The sequence below is a fragment of the Perissodus microlepis genome, chromosome 5 (assembly GCF_051167445.1).
Source record: "Perissodus microlepis isolate ML-2025 ecotype Zambia chromosome 5, ASM5116744v1, whole genome shotgun sequence".
In the NCBI taxonomy this organism is placed as follows: domain Eukaryota; kingdom Metazoa; phylum Chordata; class Actinopteri; order Cichliformes; family Cichlidae; genus Perissodus; species Perissodus microlepis.
The window spans coordinates 23,196,725-23,217,483 of NC_140465.1; the positions used below are offsets into that span (position 1 = coordinate 23,196,725).

The following is a 20,759-nucleotide window of genomic DNA, read 5'->3' on the forward strand; positions in this document are numbered from 1 at the left end:
GTGAATAAGCTGAGAAAATAACAGTTCGGCTCTGTGGAGGCTTATCCGTGCAGCGTGGAGCAGATGAAAACGTGTGTTTAGTTCAGGTCAAACTTTACCGGAGCAAATAGAAAAGATAATTTGGCTAAAGGTGATGTTTACCTGTGGCAAGAAGGTCTTAGAGATGGCCCACCGGTGTCTGTTTTGCTCTGTAACCTAAATATCTCGCAATAATGGCTGAGTTCGCTCGGAGTTTGCTGGACGTATCTCTTTAGGGAGTTCATGAACCAAAGAGGAAGGCGCTTATTAAGAGTGGAGACTTTGGGTGATTGTCTGGGGAAGGTCACAAACTTTGGCTATAACCAGCCATTCTACTGCATTCATTACCCAGACACTGAAGTAGTAACAGCAGCCTCGGAAAAGAGCGATTTAAGGCTTCTTTTTCTTTTTTTTTTTTTTTGGGCCTTGCTTCTTTCTAAACTAGTACAAATAATTCTTGCCATTACTTAGAGTAACTGTCCTTTATTTTTCTCTTTCTTTTTGACCAGTGAATCTCTCGTGTTTTTGCACATTTATTATTTCTGTTAATACTAGTGGATTAACAGAAGAGGGCATAAGCCTGTAGGAGGTTGTTATACAAGGGTAAACAATGGATCTCAGTCCCAGGCAGCTTGTATACAAGCGATTCGCAGCGCTGATCTCCGCTGTGCGATTAAAGTCAAAATTCCTCACTGTCATTCATGCTTTTCTCTTTTTCTTCCACAATCTATATTGAAAGTTTGACTAGTGTTAGAAACGAGTTTTGTTTTTTTTCCCCGTACATTTTGCAATGACTCACACTGACTCTAACTGCCAGACATTTTCTGGTTTTCACACCGTAAAAATGGCACTGCATGACCAAAGGCTTAAAATAGGAGCTCTTACAAAATAATACAAGCTGGTGAAATATAATTCCAGATAACATGTCATCTGGAGTGGGGCACTGTGTGGGTGGAGATCTTTCACCTCCACCTGCAGACTGTGGCTAATGGTCTGCTTAGTCCTGACCTCATACTGTGGGGTCATCCCCGATGCACAGACAGGCAGGTAAGTGAGAGGTTTCTGCTTGTCTCACAACCTCTCTCCCCCTGAGAGGCGGCAGCCTCCTTATGCTTGTTCTGGTTTATCGCTGCACAGTGACCCACAGTCATCTCAGCCTCATACCATTTCATCCATGGAATTAGGACCCTGTGGCAGGCATCTACCAGCGCTCCCTCTGCAGTAAGAGTATGCAGGAATGATTATTTAGTGTTTGCTCTGAGGACCGTCACTAACATAAATGCATATAGCACAGATGGCGTGCCACATTAGCGTATCTATATACTTCAGCCTCAGTGCTTCATCTTCATCGCCATTTACTACTACTACTCCTGAAATGCTAATTATCCCTCAGTGTAATTTTGACTGTGATTTGAATACAATCACTCTCTCTTATATTAAAACGTCCATCACACGGAGCTGCAGGGCATTTATGAGTGCTGAGGTTAGCGTCTGCGTTTCCCAGAGTTGGCTGATATGGAACAGTTGCCCTTGGACAAAGCAGAGTAATGTAGCATCACTAATCAGTGTTTCACTTTGCAGCTCTACAGAGGAGATCTGCGTTCTGCTCAACAGAGTGCTCACCACCCTCTCCTGTTTACAATTAGCAGGAGGCTTCCTTACAGTGATGCAGTGTTGGATTGCTTTCAGTGTGCACTGATACACAGAGGGCAAAACCCAGAGAGAAAACACTTGGTCTTTGTGTGGAAAAAACCAACTTAAATGTGCAGGAAAAACAACCATAAAGTGAAGAGGAAAAGGCTTTTAATCATTCGGTTTATTTATTTTAGTTATGCGCAGCCCTACTCTCTCAAACCTACTCATTATCCAGGCAATCATAAGGCTTGTAATCCTTAGCTAAATGACGTAAATTAGCTGGAAGCGTGTTATAAGAAATCTACATAAAGTATGGTACTTCCAAATTCACAATTCGCACTAAATTTATAATAAAAAAGCTAAACTCATTTAAATTGCATAGCTAGATGTATAAATACCCCGGAGCTAGAAATGCTGTCAACCTTTCCAGCACAGTTCTTTACAATACGGCATTTAAGCAACCTTTTTTTTTTTTTTTTTTTTTTTTGCGCCCAGATTATGTTGCTGGTCAGTTTTTAACACCTACGTTAAATTATACACATGAACCTTTGTAAAGCTTTTATATGTTGACAATATATTTTTTTCCCCCATTTATCTCCTGTTTTGATGAGGTGAATGCACAAGAATGAGCATGTCTCTTCTTGGATATATGCTCTTTTAAAAAATGCTTTATTTTATATTGACACACAGGAGGTTTAATTCTATGTGTATTTCACAATAAAGTATCTATCTGGACTTGATGTTACATGTTACACTCAGAAGTTTTTGGTACAATGACTTTTTTATTTGTTTTTTATACAACAAATATTTAAACAACAAAGCAAAAAAATTGAAACTGAATTAACTTCAGTAGCCAATGTCAACAAAGCACGAGTTTCTGTCACATGTCCTTGCATTTAACAATATATTGTCTTTATTACAACACAATATAGATGAATTCAAATTGCAATTTACAGTCAATAAATTACATAAAATGGACACTAATGCGTAAAATTGTAACAGCTTTCCACTAGCATGTTGTTATGAAGCACAGAGGTGAGCTAATTCTTGTGCACTGAGCTGCTTTGGAAATAAACAGGCAGACATTTCACCGATCTCCTCGCTAGTTGTGTTAGTTGTGTAACGCTCACTTTATTCAAGAGTAGGGAAATGTAACCCAGAGTGAGTTTAATCGGCCTCGAGTGTGTAAATATGGACTGATTATTTTGGGAATTTTTCATGCTGGGGTTAAAGGTTAAGTTAAGTGTGCGGTGTGAATGCTAAGTTTGCAATGAGTCATTGTCTTGCATCATCTTTTACTCACACCACACGCTGTAGCACAGCACATCTGAAATGTGTTTGAAGGTACTGTTCTCAGTATCTCTATGTGGCATGCCAACAAGCTTGAGTAATGCTTTTGTAATTAATTTTAAAAAAAAGAAATCTAGTATAGTTGGTTACGTGCTGACCATCCAGATTCTTTCAGAGTGACCAAAGCATTTGTTGGCTTGCTGGCTTTTGGCCAAATTAAAGGGGAAACTGTTAAAGCTTTTGAATTGTAAGGGAAGCTCTTCCTCGCGGGACAGAATGTATTTCTGTCCCTCTCATTCTTTACACAAGGTCCTGGAGATTATTTTTACAGACTAGGGGATGTTGTACTTATGCAGTGGCCAACACCCAAGAACAGGAAGCCACAGTTTCTATGAAAGCCCACGAGATGGAAGCAGATAGCGCCAAGGGAAAACAATATTTTGGCTGGAGCTCATTCTGGTGGCCAATTAGACCCCAATGCCTGTATGATTTAGCACTTCCTCTACCTGCTTTTATGTGTTTGGGGCTGCTGTGTGGAACACAATGACCTCTGATTAAAGATTGAGCTCAGGCTCTGAGACGGCTGTGGCGCCATTCTTATCAGATGCCTTCTTCTCAGAACTCAGCAAGACCACCTGAAATCAATGCGTGTATAGTCTCACACTGACGCAGCGAGACAATGAGCATATTTAGATTTTGATTTGAATATTGTCAGTTTTGTAGAAAGCAATTCGTGGCGATGGGAATGTTTCTCGGGCTCGTACCCTCGTTAACAGGCCTATTTTTTTTTTTTTTTAAACCACATTATACTACAGAGAGAATATTTTTATACCTTTTTTTTTTATTTATTTATTTTATTTTCAATGTCATGCACCAGGTGAGATTGGTGTAATTGTAATTTTGTTGTGCTGCCATAATGACAGAGGTCTTGGATATTGAATCGACTTTTGGGCTTCATGTAGGCGTCTAATGGACAATCTCGTTTCAATGCTTCGTGTTTATGTGGGGTTTTAAAAGTTATTGCTTTCTATTATTAGTTCTAAAAGGCAGATGAAACTCTAAACTCTGATCTAAATTACCTGAAAATGTATAATATAGTTAATAATTTGAAGCCTAATATCGCTGAACGATTCCGTAGATAAACATTAGCAGCCCTTTGTCTTTCAAAGCACTTAGTGGGGCACATTGTTTTATGGGCAGAGACGAATGCATTGTTTGTCTTTTCCTCCACCCTCTACTGCAGACGCTGGCTGGAGGCGAAGCTGAGATCTTGAATGTTTGGGTGGAGTGAGGGGTATGAGGTCACGCTGCTAATTGCATAATGAGACGTGTCTGGGTTAAGATAATGCTTCAAAGAAACTGTTATGTAACCTAAAAGCAGCACGGACTTAAATTTAGATGAAAACGTGCAGTTTTCCTTTACGGCCGAGTTTACAGATGTCTTAATTTTGTTACTTCTGGAAAAACCGTGTCATTTTCTCAGCCATTAAGCCAATCAAATAAAATCTCCCGCTACTGCTCCTCCTCCTAACCTGTCTGCTCCGCAAACAGGCGAAGTCTCCAGATTTTAGTCACACAAAACATGTTTTACTGCAAACACAAAGTGGCTCGCTTCAAGGTAAATGAGATTCCAGTGTCTAGTAGTGGTTGGGCCCTCAGTGTTACCTGTCAATTAGTGTCAGTTCCTTTAACATGTCACAGGATGCTAATGGCTCTTTACAAGAAAGCGGAATAAAAAGTACTCATCTGGCTAGGTTGTGTATAGACTTTTCCTGGGTTTTAATTCTCTTTTTGTAATGATCGGATCAATGTGAAATCATGTACGACACAAGTATTTTGTTCTTTATCGCAGAAAGGGGGTGGTGGAAATTTTTTTTGCCAGCTTAGTGACTTTCTTGAAAGGTCTATTGACTTACAAGACTCTCCCTCTTTTTTCCTGCCTACTCTTGTGAAGCTGTGGCTTTCTAGACTGTGACTAAAGGGACAGTAGCAGTAAATTCAGTAGACCAATTAAGGGCCAGTCAGTAACATTAATGTGCATTACTTCCAGTCACTGATCTTCAGTGTATGAGGAACCTTCTTATTTGGCTTGATTCTAAATGATTTAATTTGGCAAGTTACTTTTATAAGAGTGAGTTTATTCCAGTGTCAGCGCTGCCCTCAGAATCGCCGCTCTCCAACAGTAACTTTCCAATGGAATAGGCAGATTGGCCGGACTTATGAACGGGCTTTCAAAGAGCCCATTCCTATCATAGTTCCATATTATGGGTTCATCACTTTCTAGCTTGTGATTATTACTTCCCTGGGGATAATGCGTTTGACCTGCACTTCTCTCTCTGGAACATTTGGTTTCAGTCCTGCTAATTGGACGCAGGGAAGCCCCCCGCAGGAGAAAAGCTTTTTCTTGACACAGGTTAACTTCATTGCGGGTTTTTTTTCTTTTTTCTTTTCTTGTGATGACCATACTGCTTGATCCTTTTCGGATGAGCCAGCAAGCTTGTTCACATTTTAGAAAAGCTGACTGTTCTGAAGAAGGCAAAGCTTTTAAGAAGTCAAGCTAAACCCAAAGCACTCTGTGTCTAATTCAGTGGCAGAAAACTTGTTTGTGCTTGAGGACTGTACAAGAAATTAATTTGGCCTACAACCTCCATGGCAGATGGATAGCAGCAGAGGAAAGCCTTCGGTAGAGTCTGTTAGAGGCATAGTGGTGACTTTGGCTGTAGTTGTCGAGGATGATATATGAATGCTGATCTTCCAGACTTGGCAAGCAGCTACCATGTCGTACCAACCCAAGAAGCAGTCAGAGGAAAGCGTGTGATTGAAACTGAAAGGACAATCTCTTAATGAAACCTATGTCTTATCATGTCAGTCATCGCTAAATTCTAAAGCAACTGGCCTCCTGTTATTTTAAAAATGGGTCAGTATATGACCTGAAGCATAGATAAAAGGCAACTTCAAAATGAATCTTAAGCACTTGTATATGATGGCTAAGTTGGCCATGGATTAATGACCCGCTGGATCTAATGTTTCATTGGATGTTGTGTTTTTTCTTGCTAAAATTCCAAATGATGACAAAACAATTACTGGCTACAGGATCATATGTAGCCCAAGTCCATTTGCTGTTCTGCTGCAATAACCAGGAAGTAGTTCTTTTTGTAATGCGATGCACAAATGTCTGCATCACATTACAAATCACATTACCACCACCCAATGAAAGGTTTATGCCACAGCTGTACTAGTAATGAGCAAAATCATTGTTTATGGTTTGGTACTGGTTAGACAATGAGTGTGTGAGCTTATCCATGAATTTTCCAATTTACTGTTTTCCAAAAAGCAGCAAAAAATTAAAGCACATTAGTTTTAATTGTCGAATGTTATGCTTGATTCATCTCTTACTTTCCAGAAAAGTCCAGTCTGATGGCTTAAATTTTGTTATTAAAAATATGAATTGAGTTTAGTGAATTGTGTAATTTTAAGTTTTAAAAAAAAAAAGTTTTTCACAAATTGAAAAAAATGTTTTCATGACCCAGCGGGCTGATATTTTTTTTTTAACACGGTATTTTTCAATTTCAAGTGCTAACTTTTGTAATGTGTCCAAGCATGTCTTGATGCATGCTCAATCATCAAAGTAAGGAAATTCCAAAAAGTTGATATTGTTCATTTTGTAGCGTTTTCAGTAGGAAATGCATTTTGTCAAACATCCAAGTTAACTCTTCAGTCTCAGCTGACTTGATTACAAATTTTTCTAGCTTTGGTCTTAAGGCAGGGTTGGTAGGCAGCTCAAAACGCCACGTTCAGAATGTGTCTCGTATGACGTTTCATCTTCCTTCACTCATGTTCCAATTAGTGAAGCAGTGCAGTCCATAACAGATTACAGGATGACCCCACCCTAAGCACTGACTAAGTGTGTCTGCTCTTGGAACGGTCTTCAATGTACATATTTTACTTTCAAGGGTCAGTACTGCAGGCAGAAATGGGTGTGTCATGTGTTCCCAAGTTTAACCCATTGTGGGCAGTTTGTATGTGGAGGAAGTGAAAAAGCGGGCTCTGGTATCATAACCTGGAACACCACTGAGCCATTGGTTCAGGTATGTGGATGACACCACAGAGCAGACACGATTCCCACATGGACCAAAAATATTTATCACGATATACATTTGAAAATTTGCGATAACGATATAACTGACTATATAATTAACACTAGACAAAATACTTTACAACTCCACAACTTTATTAGTGCAAAAAAACCCCATCAATGTATTTTCACTTAAACAAGCAGCTGTTTTTTATGTGCATTAAAGTTATATAAAAATGTAACAGTGCAAATTCCTTGCTGACAGTTTAACCAAAAGGCATTTCCAGTGGAAATTGGCCGACATATCCTCAGCATAACCATGTATAATATCCACAAAACTTAAAAAGAGGTTATACACACACAATACAGTAATATTATGTTGAAGCACAGTGCGTATTACTCCGCGAGGCTCCTGCCTACGATAGCCGTAATGCTCCGACAATCCATCAAGCGGTGCGGGTTCGTAGCTTAGCAAAGTCGTACTAAAACATTTGACAGATTTTCGAGCGCCGTGTACATAAAATCGTTTCGAGGTCAGTAAACACAACCAGAATTCATACATAAGGCACACGGGATTACAAGGGGCACTGTCGATTTTCAGAAAAATCAAAGGATTGATTTTAAGTGTGCCGTATTTTTTCAAACAACACGGTAATAATGACGGCCCGCTAGCATGCTCTACCAAAAATAGTGCTTTGTTGCGTATCTGACGGACGAAAGCTAAACCAGTTCCACACCACTGAAGTTGCAGCATTTTTACAAACCAATTCTGGTTCATCCGTTTCAATCAACGATCCGCTTTCGCTCTTCTCATTCCGCGTCACCGCCATGTGCGTATGTAAACATAGGCACTGCGCATGCGCGTTTTACCCATATTCTATCGCGATATTTCATTTTCTTATCGTTGCCCAACATTATACCGGTATGATATGGCCCAGCCCTATTCCCACAGACACAGCAGTCAGGGAACAGAGTAACATCATATCAAAAAAATGCCCTGAATAAATGTGGTTATCCCAGTTGGACATTTGTCAAAGCTGGAAAGGCATCTAAAGAATGCTCCAGGCAATCCAGCAGAGAAGGACAACTGCTGCCTAAGCGAAAACCTTTAGTGTGATCCCTTATGTGTGGGAGTATCGGAACAACTGAGTCGCTTTTTCTAAAAACACCACATCTCTGTGGCTTTCAAACCCCAAAACATGCTACACCAAAAATTGGTGCACTCCAAGGATCGGGTCTCCCGACACAAAGCGAGTAATACAGTGTACGTGGTTAAGTGCCAGGAGGATTGCCGTGAATTATACATCGGGGAAACCAAACAACCTCTGGCTAAGAGGATGGTGGAGCACAGAAGAGCTACCTTATCAGTCCAGGACTCCGCAGTCTTATTACACCTAATGTCCAGTGGCCACTCTTTCAGTATTGAGGATGTAGATATCCTGGATAGGGAGGATCACTGGTTTGAGCAGGGAGTCAAGGAAGCCATTAACTGAGGAGGGGGCCTAAGGGTACATCTTTTACCACTTTACAATGCTGTGATTGCAGCTATTTCCTAACATTCTGTGAATGGCACTCTGGGCCGTTGATTAGTGGTCATGACAATTTGCATATTAATGATCATAAAATTGAATTCAGCTCATTGTTAGTCAGTGGTGCTAGTTTTTGGTCGTTATGTTAAAGTACTGTTTATAAGGTTGGGGAAACCTGCAGTCACCTGAAACTGAGTAAGTCATTTGAATGAGTGATGAAATATTTCTCTCACAGAGGGAAAAAATGTTTACAGTGTCTGTTGAATATTTTCAAATGCTTTCTAGGGGGTAGCAGCACAATTAAACTTTGTCTTATCTGCTAAAATGCATTTCTACAGTTAATTAGATCATTTTAAGCCTGTAAGTTGTTACTTTTACAGTGTTATTGTTAAAATGTAAATCTATTTAACCTGGAAACCAAGTATAGAGTTGAATGAATTATTTATGTAGGCACATACAGCAATTGAATTTGGTTTATTTCATAATAAAGCTTCTATTACAAGTAAATGTTACATTTCACATTACCAAACCTGGTATGATTTAATCTGTAACAAAAAAATGTAATTGCTTGCTTGCTTAATTTACTTTTATTTGCTTTTTGATTACTTTTTTTCTTCCTTTTGACAAGCTTGAAAAAAAAAACCCTCCTCTGTAGCGTCTGCAGAATCTTAACATTTGATCATTTAAAATTCAGATTAAAATAACGCAGCCCTGTGATGTTCAATTGCCAGTTGCAAATGTTGTTGTTGCACTAATCTGTTATAAAACGACTCAACTTTTATTTTTGTTTTTTACATAGAGATCTTCATGTCTGCATGTACCAACATGTACAACTATCACTTGCATTAAATACGGTGCATATAAATAGGGCTGTTCGATATAATGATATATATTGGATTATAAAAACGTCTATCGTTTCCTATTACGCTATCGTTTGTTTCGTGGTGTCGTAAAATAAACTGTTTACAGCAATATTTTTTCACCGTTTTGATGGTCATGGTCAAAGTTCTCTCTTTCTCTTATATTTAATATAACCACACTACGGATGGACAAGCGCCTGTTTTTACGTGTTATCGTTAGCAACAATGACAGTAAAACCATCACGTGGCTCTGCTGTCCGCTTGTTTGTTTTCCACGTAAACCTTTCACAATAAAGCTCAAGATCCTATTGAGACTTTTCAAAATAAACTGAATCACGTGAAAGAGATTATTTACGGATGAGAAGGGAAAAAAAAAAAAAAAAGAGCCGTCAGGTGCTAAAAAATAAACCTTAGACTTGGTAGCCGTTACAACTTATGTCTAAAAATGTCTCGTTTCATGCATCGGTTAAAACACTCGAATCCAGGTAAAGGACGCCCAGCTGGAAAAACTTCACGCAAGTCAAGTTGCCCGAGATTCACAGAATTGACAGAAAATGTTACATGTTTGTGATTTATATCGTTGTCAGGACGATAAATGTCTTATATCGGGATATGAGATTTTTGTCATATCGCACAGCCCTACATATAAACGCAAAATAAAAATCTGGTGATCATTTGTGAAAATGTAAACTAAAGTTTAAAGATGCATGCCTTGTTGGTGATTCTTTTCCCCCCTTCTTCCTGGAGGCCCAATTGTTGCCATATTGTATTAGCTTTCTGAGGCTTTCTAATTCTCCTAGTTGAGCCAGTGCCACTACAGTACTGTGAACAGAGACATTTTTGGTGTACTTGCTTTCCTCTACCTCTTTGTTCATCACAGAATTGACAAGGTCAAGCAAATGCACATTTAATTTGGTGAAGTGTAACTGAAGACTCACTCATGCTTCACCCTCTATGTACCCCCACAGTGACCCCCAGACGCCTTTTTTTTCATTCTCGCCAACTGCACTGATATACAAGTACTAGATCTCACTGAGAAGTGGATATTGGTTGAGAACGCTGAGAAAAATGTTTTAAAAGTGGGTAGGCCGACTGCAATTATTTTCTTGTTTTGCAATTCCTGGGTTGACTGTTCTTATTCATGTATTTCTTCACTTTTCTTTGAAGCATCCCGACGCCCACTGAGGGCATTATGGTTTGTACCTTCATGGTTCACTGATAATTGAGTCGTCTTATGCAGATTAGCCAGTAAAGGATTCTGACAAGAAACTCCTTTTGAGAGTACAGGAAATAGAAATCTTAATTGTTGCAACTAATGATTCACTTTCATAAACACCTTTCCAGTTACCTGAAAGTTTCCATTATATGTCTGGGTAAGACATCTGTGGACGTGTTGAAACTTCTAAGAGTACCAGTTTTTATTCATTACATTTCTCTTGTTGAACACCAGCAAAAAGGACTCTGTCTCCGCTTGAAATGTTGTTTCACTATGGTGTAACATTGGTAGTTTTGGCAGCATGACCCCATTTAGACTGGAACAGTCAGTCACCAAAATTGGCTGCCCCAGTTTTGCCAGAATGAGTTTCCTCACTTTGATTGTAGTTGCATGCTGTCTGATACAGTTTCAAATGTATTCAGACTCCTTTGCAATCAGAGCTTTATGGTAGATCTTCCCCTCTGTTCTCTTTCTTTCAAAGAAGCCTCTTGTGTTTTACAATGATACCAAAATCCCACATTGCATAGAAAATAAAGGTGTTAGGCCAAGCCCCACTGTAGCAAATCCAAGAAATGACAATGAACTGCAGACCGTTCCTGGCAGCTTATAGTTGGTGCAGTGGGAGTTTGTATCTTAATTGCTAAACACTCACAATCAGCATCATTCAGTAAACTGAATTGTGTTTTTTTTTTTTTTTGTTTTTTTTTTTTTTTGCCCCCCGCCCTTCCCTCAGTTGTTTCAGCTTTTGCTCTGAACTCGCTCTCTCTTTCCTTCATCACATCACATCCCAGCCATTAGGTCACAGAGCTGCCAGGAAGCATGTAAGGAGATCTGCCTGACACAGGGAAAGTGGAACAAAGGGATAAAGTCTGTCGGTTTGTTTTATGCAAAGGAGCTCCGGCTTAGCAGTTTACTGAAGATAGGACTGTAAAATGCACGTAGTGTGACAGACTAGTGGTTTTTACTCGCCGTGCCTAAAAGTTCATTTTTAATATAGAAACCCTTAAACGCTCTACATCCTCAGCGAGGGCCCCATCCAGGCTTCAAAAGCTATGTATAATTAGATTGACCTCACTGTGAATCAGTATCTTAATTTGAAGGTTAAAAAAAAAAACATGTGTATATATACGTGAGCTGTGCTGATTACACCATTCTGTAAATGGCAATATTGAGCAAGTCCATTGGCTGGTCCATAACCTTTTAGGTATTTGGTAATGATATACTTTTTGTTTTAGCTTCAGTTAGTTTAATATGTTGCCAAAATAATCTAGTTTAACGTGTACACCATGTGCACGATTTTACTGCGTTGGGTCTAATCTCACACAGTACGATATTACATTAAACAACGTTAATGTTACCACGCCATTATTTTGTGAGGGCACAAGAAAAAAAAAGAAATCATCCTTGGCAGCCGTTGTCTGATTAGCGACTCAGTCTGTTCCTTTGGCTTGTCTGAACATCATACAAGCCGTGAGCTCATCGCTTGTCTAACCTGGACATTTGATACTCCTGAGTGCTGCAGCATGTGCGGCTCCACCCTCTGGAGTGTTATCAGCATATTGAAACTGACAGCAGGAGCGTTGTTCGAAATGTTATCCGATGCGCCTGCATTCACTGAACAGATTAGGCAGCACACACATAGGCTGATCTTCTTTTGCGCTTCTCCATCTATACAACCGCTGTGACCCTCCTTACTGCTGACACTGTGCCTTCTATCTTCTGGCCATGTTTTGTTGTCAGTGGTACTCATGCATATGGACTGATCGGCGTAGATTTTTGCAAGTGCTAGTGTGCCAATTCTGGGAGGTCTGCCAGCCGGCATACAGCATGCGTGCTTTCACTGCAGGGGACAAAACGGAAATGACAAGGCAATCGCCATTCTGTCAGCATTGCCATGGTAGCACAGGCACGGCTGTTTATCCCAAGGTTAATGGGATGACGCCTGGAACTGAAAGTGCCAGATTGAGAGAAACATGTGCCTGTTTTACTTAAAAACAAGTAGATAGCAGAGAGCAGAGTCACATCACACAGAGCTAAGCCCGGAACGGCTCGGATTAACAAAAATGAGCGAAGAATGTTATAGGCCTCACCCATCTTACTTCTAGCGAAGATTGTAAGTAGCCCGATGAAGGCTTGATTACATAAAATCCATATTTAGAGGTGATGTTTTAGCAGTAAGCCTGCATTTTAACCCATCAGAAAAAAATGTCGGCATATAGACATTGTAGCATTAAACCTGCAGGAATAAAAATAGTTTTACCTTGGTGAGGCTTTTTCAGCATGTTTTGAGCTGATTGCTGTTCGGCTATTTATTCTTTCTTGTCAGAGGTTTTGTTTGCTGCTGTGTGCATTGAATTTTCTGAACCAAGATTGCACCTTATAATAACCTATAATCATCAGTTAATTGTTAAGCAGTTATTGCATACAATATGCCCTCTAAGAATGCAGTGTGTTGCAAATCCCTCAAAGACACCAAACTGCATAAATGAGCCACTTGTCACTCATCACCATCTCTTTTCTTGCAAAGAATTAGAAAAAGCTGACCAAATAAAACCTTTTTTTTTTTTTGATGATTTAGCTTCTACTTTCTTTCTTTCTTTTTCTTTTTTTTTTTCTTTTTTTTTTTTTTTTTTACCATATGATCACATTTGTGAGCTTTTGTTTTGATACCACTGGGTATTTATTAATTTAGTATCAGCGCAGCATCTAGCTTATTCTGTAGAACTGAAGAACTTGATATTTCTAACTTGCAACTGGTCTTGAAAAGTCACACAACCATGCTTCTAATCACGCCTGCAGTTACCAGCTGAACTGCCATTTAGTTTCATTCTTTCCCCCTTCTTGAATCCCACAGCGAACTGTAAATGTGAGCGGTGATTCATAGCTGTTGAACCATGCTGTGATTTTCCGTTTAAGCTGGAGATATTCCTGAGATAGGTGCTTTTACATAAGCGCAAGTCATTTATTTTTGTTTGTCAAATATATGCTCATAAAATCCAGCATACTCATTGAACTACCTGACGGCACAAAAGATTTTCAGTAGAATAAATGTGACATGTAGCATATTGCAGGAGCTCTTCTCACAGAGTCACATACTCAGTGTAGTTGAAAATACCTATAGTGTGTAATGTTTCAGATAAATCATTTCACCGCATTTTGGAACCAGTACCTTTTTTTAATTTCTTCACCTCAGCCTCATAGAGAGGCAAGGCTGCAATGAGAAAGGCTTAACCGCTAGGATTATAGTCATTCTGATGGATGGTGATGAGACAGATTAATCGACTGCTGTGTAACCCGCACTTATCTGATTTTAGCACTGCTCCTCCCTTTCTCTTCTTGAAAGGCTGAATGATTTCTCTTGCAGTAAATGGGATGTAATGTTTGTTTCACTGGAAAATTAGCAAAAGATTACACAGTTTCTTCAAATGAAAGAAACCTGTGAAACAACAGTCAATCCAATGTGCTAGTTTAATAACATTTACACCTGAACTTTGACTGAATATCATATTGCTTACCAACAATAATTCAAAGTTGTTTTTATATTCTGTGACTTACTCATTTTGAAATATGTTATCAAGGTCTGTGAAGCCTTGTGGATCTCAGTAACATCTGAAATTTGTTGTCGTTTGAAACGATTCACTAAAGGGGGAGAACGGGAAAGCAAGAGAATGAGGGTTGAAATTGCCCACTGCAGAACCAGAGCAGTTTTTAGGGTGATGGATTTTAATTTAGTTTATTTATTTTTATCTTGTCAGTTAGGGAAATGGTAAGCATTCAGAGCAGTTGGAGACATTTCAGATTGCTCTGCCAAAGAAAACATACATTTTCTGCAAACACAAATGAGACTGAAGCAAGTCGTAGCCAACTGTACAACTACCTCAAATGTGTACTTGTGTAATTGTGTGTGTAATATGTAATTTTATCAGCAACATTGGTAACCAAACAAATTTTCAATCTGAAAACCATTTATAATTACACCTCTGCAGACTACCACAGTTGATTTTAAAATCAAACAGCCAAGATGTGATTGAACTGTAGATTTTCAGCTTTAACTTAAGAGGTTTAAACAAAATATTGCTGTAACTATTTAGAAATTGCACGGTACAATTTTCATACATTTCCATTTCCGGCAGCTTAAATGGACAAAATTACACATTTTAAATGTAGGAATTGTTTTTAATACTTGGATGAAAATTCTTAGCTTTCAGTGACTGTCAGTGAACCTCCTTGAGATGCTCTGTTAGGCTTTCACTGCAGTCACCTTCAGTTGATGGTTGTTTGAACATCTCTCTGCCTTCAACTTGTCTTCACTAACTGAAAAGCGAGCTCTGTTGGGTTGACATCACGTGACTGACTTGGCTGCTGAAGAATATCATGACTTTTTTTTATGCACCGGGAAGCTCTTGGGTTGGTTTTGCAGTGTCCTTTGGGTCTTATCCATTTACCCTGTGAAGCTCTGTCCAATCAGTTTTTGTAGCTTTTGGATGAATCTGAGCAGAGAGCATAGCCCTGTACACTTCAGAATTCATCCTGCTACTTCTGTTAACAGACTGGTTTTGTTGGCAGTCATGCATGCCAGTGCCATAACATTGCCTCCAATATGATTGACAGATTGATGTGTTATGCTTTCAATCATGAGCTGTTCCTTTCCTTCTCCGTTCTTTTCTCTTCCTATCATTCTGACAGAAGCTACAAGTTGTCTAAGTCTAATCTGTCCTTCCTGTTCTTGAGTGTAACCAGTGGTTTGCACCTTCTTGGAAGTGATTGTTAGAATTTTGAACGAGATTACCTACTTGAAAGGTTGTCTTGATTTAGATTGAGTAAGATGGATTTTCTTTAACCAGTTAAAGAATTTTTTGATTCTAAGAATTAGTTTTTTTTTTCTTTTCTTTTTTTTTTAAGTGAAGCAATATGAGAATCCAACTGCTTTGTGATCCTGAGGATGTTTTTGCTGTGGTTGCTGTATAAAATCACTTTGAATTGCTAGATATTTGGTGGTTTGCCTTAGTAGCAAGCAGCTTTTTACAATATAGGAAGCAGTTGTTTCATTGTTGATGGGAAATTTAATAGATTACAGAACTTTCATTTAAAAATTAGCTTTTTAAAAAAATTGGTCTTGATACAATTTCCATTTAGATAGCAAGGTAGTAACTACCTTAAAATACAAGTTAAACATCATAAGGGAAAAATGTACATTTTTACACAAAGGCGTAACAAACTTCTGTGCATGTAACATTGTATGTTACATGCACAGAATTTTATGCAAATCCTTTCGGGATTTATGATTGGCAAGCAGCTTTCACTTGCTTCATAGTATTACTGGTTTTTCATAATGGAGTCCTCTTTCATTTTATGAAATATTAGGCTTGATATTGGTACAAATATATTGGTGAGTCTACAATCATGACTGATAAATATAATCCCACTCTGTAGATGTACTCATTAGTTAGAAATGTAGCTCCAGTCCATTTAAATATTTCACTATGATTCAGACGTTATTATTCTATACTCTTGTAGGTGGTCTTGTGAATTTGGTGGACAAATCAAAGATATTTCCTTGATTTTAGTGCACTTTTAAGAACCTTTCCCTTTTTATTTGAGCGATTAATAAAGCAACTTCCCTTCCTGGATCTGCACACACTTCAAGTGCATATTTGTCCTCTGGTCGATATGTTAAAACACTGATTATTTCCAAATAATAAATGTCACACTATCATTTTAAGAGACTTGAGCACAGCCTCATTGGCTGCAAGGTATTTCAATGCAGCAAGCCCTAAAGCCACCCTTGATTCGGCGTCTTCTCATGAAGGCGAGTTCTTATATCTTTTTCATAAGCCTGTAGCAAAGTTGCCCTATGTCTGTGGGGAATGGGATCATGAATATTGTGTTAACCCAGAAAAGTTCAAATCCATGCATGCTTCCTTGTTCCCCTGATCCCCTCAGCTTTTGTTGTTGCATTGGCCAATTGTACCCGAGAAGAGATCAAGGGGACCCCTGTCGGTTGTGGATTATTCCTTTGTAGCGCCGCCACTGTAGGGGATAGAGGATTAGAAAAGTGCAGACAGTGGATGATGATGTTACAGGAAGTTCGTTTTCAGCACACACAGCAGATTAATGGTTAATCTGGAGTATTTTCTGTTGAATATGTTTAAATATTTGTTGTAGGTTTTTTTCCCCCCTATTTTTTTTTCTATATTTTTCTTTGTTTTAAGGATGGAAGGAGAGATGGGTGCCCATCAATTCTGTGCCCACTGTAGGCTCAATTTCAATTAGTGCAGCACGATGGGATTATGCTTCCTATGGATATTTATATCATATACATAGACAATTAAGACTGGAATTGCCTTTACCCAGATGATGAATTTTCATAATGTTTACATGTTTTCCCTGCAGTGGGAGGGTGGGGTGTGAACAGAGTTAGAAGGCACTGCAGCTCAGTGAATATAGCACAGAACTCTTATTGCTGCTGTTCCAGTAATATTGTCAGGGTTTCTATGTGTGTGTCAGAGCCAGTATGCTTAAACAGATGTGATTTCTAGGGGCTAGTCTGCATTGTGCATAATCATCATACATCTTGTGTCTTTTATTTCTGCAGGAAGCCATGGACCTCGAGGCTGGGCAGCCTTATACCCAGAATGTGCCGGAAACAACCAATCACCTGTGGACATTGCAGATGAACAAGCTCAGATTTCTCAGGAGTACCTGAAGCTGGAGCTTGACAAGTTCAACACAGAGTCCTCCAACCAGACCACGATGAAGAACACTGGAAAGACAGGTTTGCAGTAGAGAATTTGTTTATCCCTCATTCGAAAAGCAATGCAGCAGCAATACCAATCATCTTTAATTTCCACGACTGCTATTTTGAGACATGACACGTGATGGTTACACAGCCAGGGAAAAAATGATTTGAACCCCAGCTGATTTTGTAAGTTTGCCCACTAACAAAGAAATGATCAGTCTATGATTTCAGATGTGGGTTTATTTAAACAATAACCATAAAATCCAGAAAAATGCATTTCAAAAAAGTTATAAATTAATTTACATTTGCATGAGTGAAATAAGTATTTGCAAAACATGCTGTAGTACTTGGTGGAAAAACAATTGTTGGTAATCATAGAGGTCAGACCAGTCTTACAGTTGGTCACAAGTCTTGCACACATCTCAGGGGGGATTTTGTCCCACTCCTCTTTGCGGATCCTCTCCAGGTCATTAATGTTTCGTGGCTGATGTTTGACAACTCGAACCGTCAGCCCCCTCCACAGATTTTTGATGGTATTTGATGGGGCGGTCGTGGCTCAAGAGTTGGCAGTTTGTCTTGTAATCGGAAGGTTGCCGGTTCGAGCCCTGGCTCTGACAGTCTTGGTCGTTGTGGCAAGACACTTCACCCGTTGCCTACTGGTGGTGGTCAGAGGGCCCGGTGGCGCCAGTGTCCGGCAGCCTCGCCTCTGTCAGTGCGCCCCAGGACAGCTGTGGCCACAATGTAGCTTGCCATCACCAGTGTGTGAATGGGTGGATGACTGAATGTAGTGTAAAGCGCTTTGGGGTCCATAGGGACTAAGTAAAGCGCTGTACAAATACAGGCCATTTACCATTTACCATATTAAGGTCTGGGGACTGACTTGGCCACTACAAGACCTTAATATGCTTCTTCTTGAGCCAATCTTTTGTTGCCTTGGCCGTGTGTCACTGTCATGGTGGAATACTGACCCACGACCCATTTACAATGCCTTGCTGAGGGAAGGAGGTTCTCACTCAAGAGCTGACATGGCCCCATCCATTCTCCCTTTGATGCGATGCAGTTGTCCTGTCCCCTTGGCATAAAAACACCCCCAAAGCATAATGTTTCCACCTCCGTGTTTGACGGTGGTTACTGTGTTCTTGGAGTCATATGCAGCTTTCTTCCTCCTCCAAACACGGCAAGTTGAGTTGAGGCCAAAATAGCTCGATTTTGGTCTCATCTGACCACAACAATTTCACCCAGTCCTCCTCTGAATCATCGAGATGTTCAATGGAAAACTTCAAACAGGCTTGTACACGTGCTTTGTTGAGCAGGGGGACTGTGCGGGCACTGCACGATTTCAGTCCTTCTCGGCGTAGTGTGTTGGTGACTATGGTCCCAGCGGCCTTGAGATCATTGACAAGTTCCTCCCAAGTAGTTCTGGCCTGGTTCCTCACCGTTCTCATTATCATTGAAACGTGCGAGATCTTGCGTGGAGCTCCAGACTGAGGGAGATCGGCAGTTATTTTATGGTTCTTCCATGTGCGAATAATCGCGCCATCTGTTTTCACCTTCTCACCCAGCTGCTTTGTGATGGTCTTGTAGCCCATTCCAGCCTTGCGTTGGTTCACAATCTTGTCCCTGACATGCTTGGAATGCTCTCTGGCCTTGGCCATGGTGCAGAGTTTGGAATCTAGATAGAATGATTGCTTCTATGGACGGCTGTCTTTTATACAGGTAACGAGTTGCGAAGGCTCCCAATGTCATATTGTTCCTGTCTCTTACTGTTCAAATAAACCTTCCATTGAAATTCTAGACTGACCTACAAAATCAGCTGGAGTTGAAATAATTTAATCCCTAACTATATACAGTGGCTTGCAGATTTTGGTACCCTTGGTTAAAATTTCTCTTCCCGTGAATACACAAAGTGAGTAATAGATGACCTGGTTTTCAAACCAGATACATTTCTTTGATAATTTGGGCAGGATTATTTAATCATTTCCATCATCTACTATTCAAAATAGAGGAGAATCACAAACCTGAAGCATGAGACTGAGCACGGTCAGCTCTTAGTAACACCCCTTCTGGCAAGTATCGTAGTTTGTAAACACATTTTTCAGCCAGCTTAGAGTCTTTCATTTTAGGTGTGCTTTTTCAACCCTTTTCTTTACAAAAGTTCTGTGAGAGTCTTTGACCGTCTTTTCTTTTGTGATCCACAGTTGGGGTGGCTGTCAGGGCCTGTGCTTCTTGAGATACTCCACTGCGGATTTTAAAGTGTGTTTAGGATCATTATCCTGTTGTAGAAGCCATCCTCTTTCCTACTACAGCATCTATACAGATGGTCTCATGTTTGCTTGCAGAATTTGCTGGTATTTCATTGAATCCATTCTTCTCTCTACCACCGAAATGTTTCCCGTGCCACTGGCTGAAACACAAGCCAAAAGTACGATCGAGCTATCCCCTTGCTTAGCAGTTGCTACTGTAGTGCATTTTTTTTTATGAAATCCTGCACAAAACAGCTTTGCTTATTGCAGTCTCAAAATGATTTTTTTTTACTTTTCCAGTCCACAGAACTCGTCTCTAAAATGCTTGTTTAGCTGTTTATTTGCAGATTTCCAAAGCTGACTTTTCTGATAATGATGCATGAAAGTTTATTTTTCCCACCTGACATTTCCATAAAGCTCACATTCTTATAGCAGTTCTTTCTGGGGAAAAAAAAAAAAAGTTTTCTGAACTTATATTGACCCTACGGTTCCTGTTCACTGCTATTTCTTAATTATATCATGAACTGAGGAAGTGGCTACATGAAAACCCTTTGTTTCTTTCCTTCTCCTGCTTTGTGGAGGATTTTAGCTTTTAGCATACTAAAACGCTGCTTGGAGGAGCCAATTGCTTCTGATTGTTGGGACAAGGTTTGAAGAGTCGCTGTATAGTTAAAGCTTTGATATTTAAATCACCTGGCCTTTCCTAAGGATGATTGTGAAAAAGCCAAATCCCTAAAAAGCTAATTTATCTCCGAGACCTTGATAAAAGATATCGGAGAGCTCAAATCTCTCAGGGTGTAGAGACGGTTATGTGGGGCTCTATTTTTTCTCTCTCCTGTGCTTAAAAAAATGCAAATTATCTTTTACTTTACAGTATGTGGAAATCATTCATCTTCTACTCACTTAGCTCTTTACAGTAATGGGAATTACTGACCAGAGTTTTCCATGCTACGGTTATATTATACAACATGACTTAAGATTGCTTTAATGTGTTTTATCTGTAGTTGTTTATGACCATTGGGGGTAATGCTACACTCATACAGCAGGAAAATCCTCATCTGGAAATATGGGACTCTGATTTGCAGGATCATTGTAATCATGTAGCTTCACTTTGCATGTAATCACTAGATTAGTCAAAATGTGGTCATTATGTC

At 39.6% G+C, this 20,759-nt stretch overlaps 1 protein-coding gene across 1 annotated transcript in view; it reads left to right on the plus strand.

The window, feature by feature from the left end:
- ca16b (carbonic anhydrase XVI b) overlaps positions 1-20,759 on the plus strand; it is a 111,833-nt gene that overhangs the window by 37,857 nt on the left and 53,217 nt on the right. Inside the window, exon 3 of the mRNA XM_084928892.1 lies at positions 17,219-17,398. Within this exon, the coding sequence (XP_084785018.1) occupies positions 17,219-17,398 (180 nt within the window). The remainder of the gene's footprint in view (positions 1-17,218; positions 17,399-20,759) is intronic.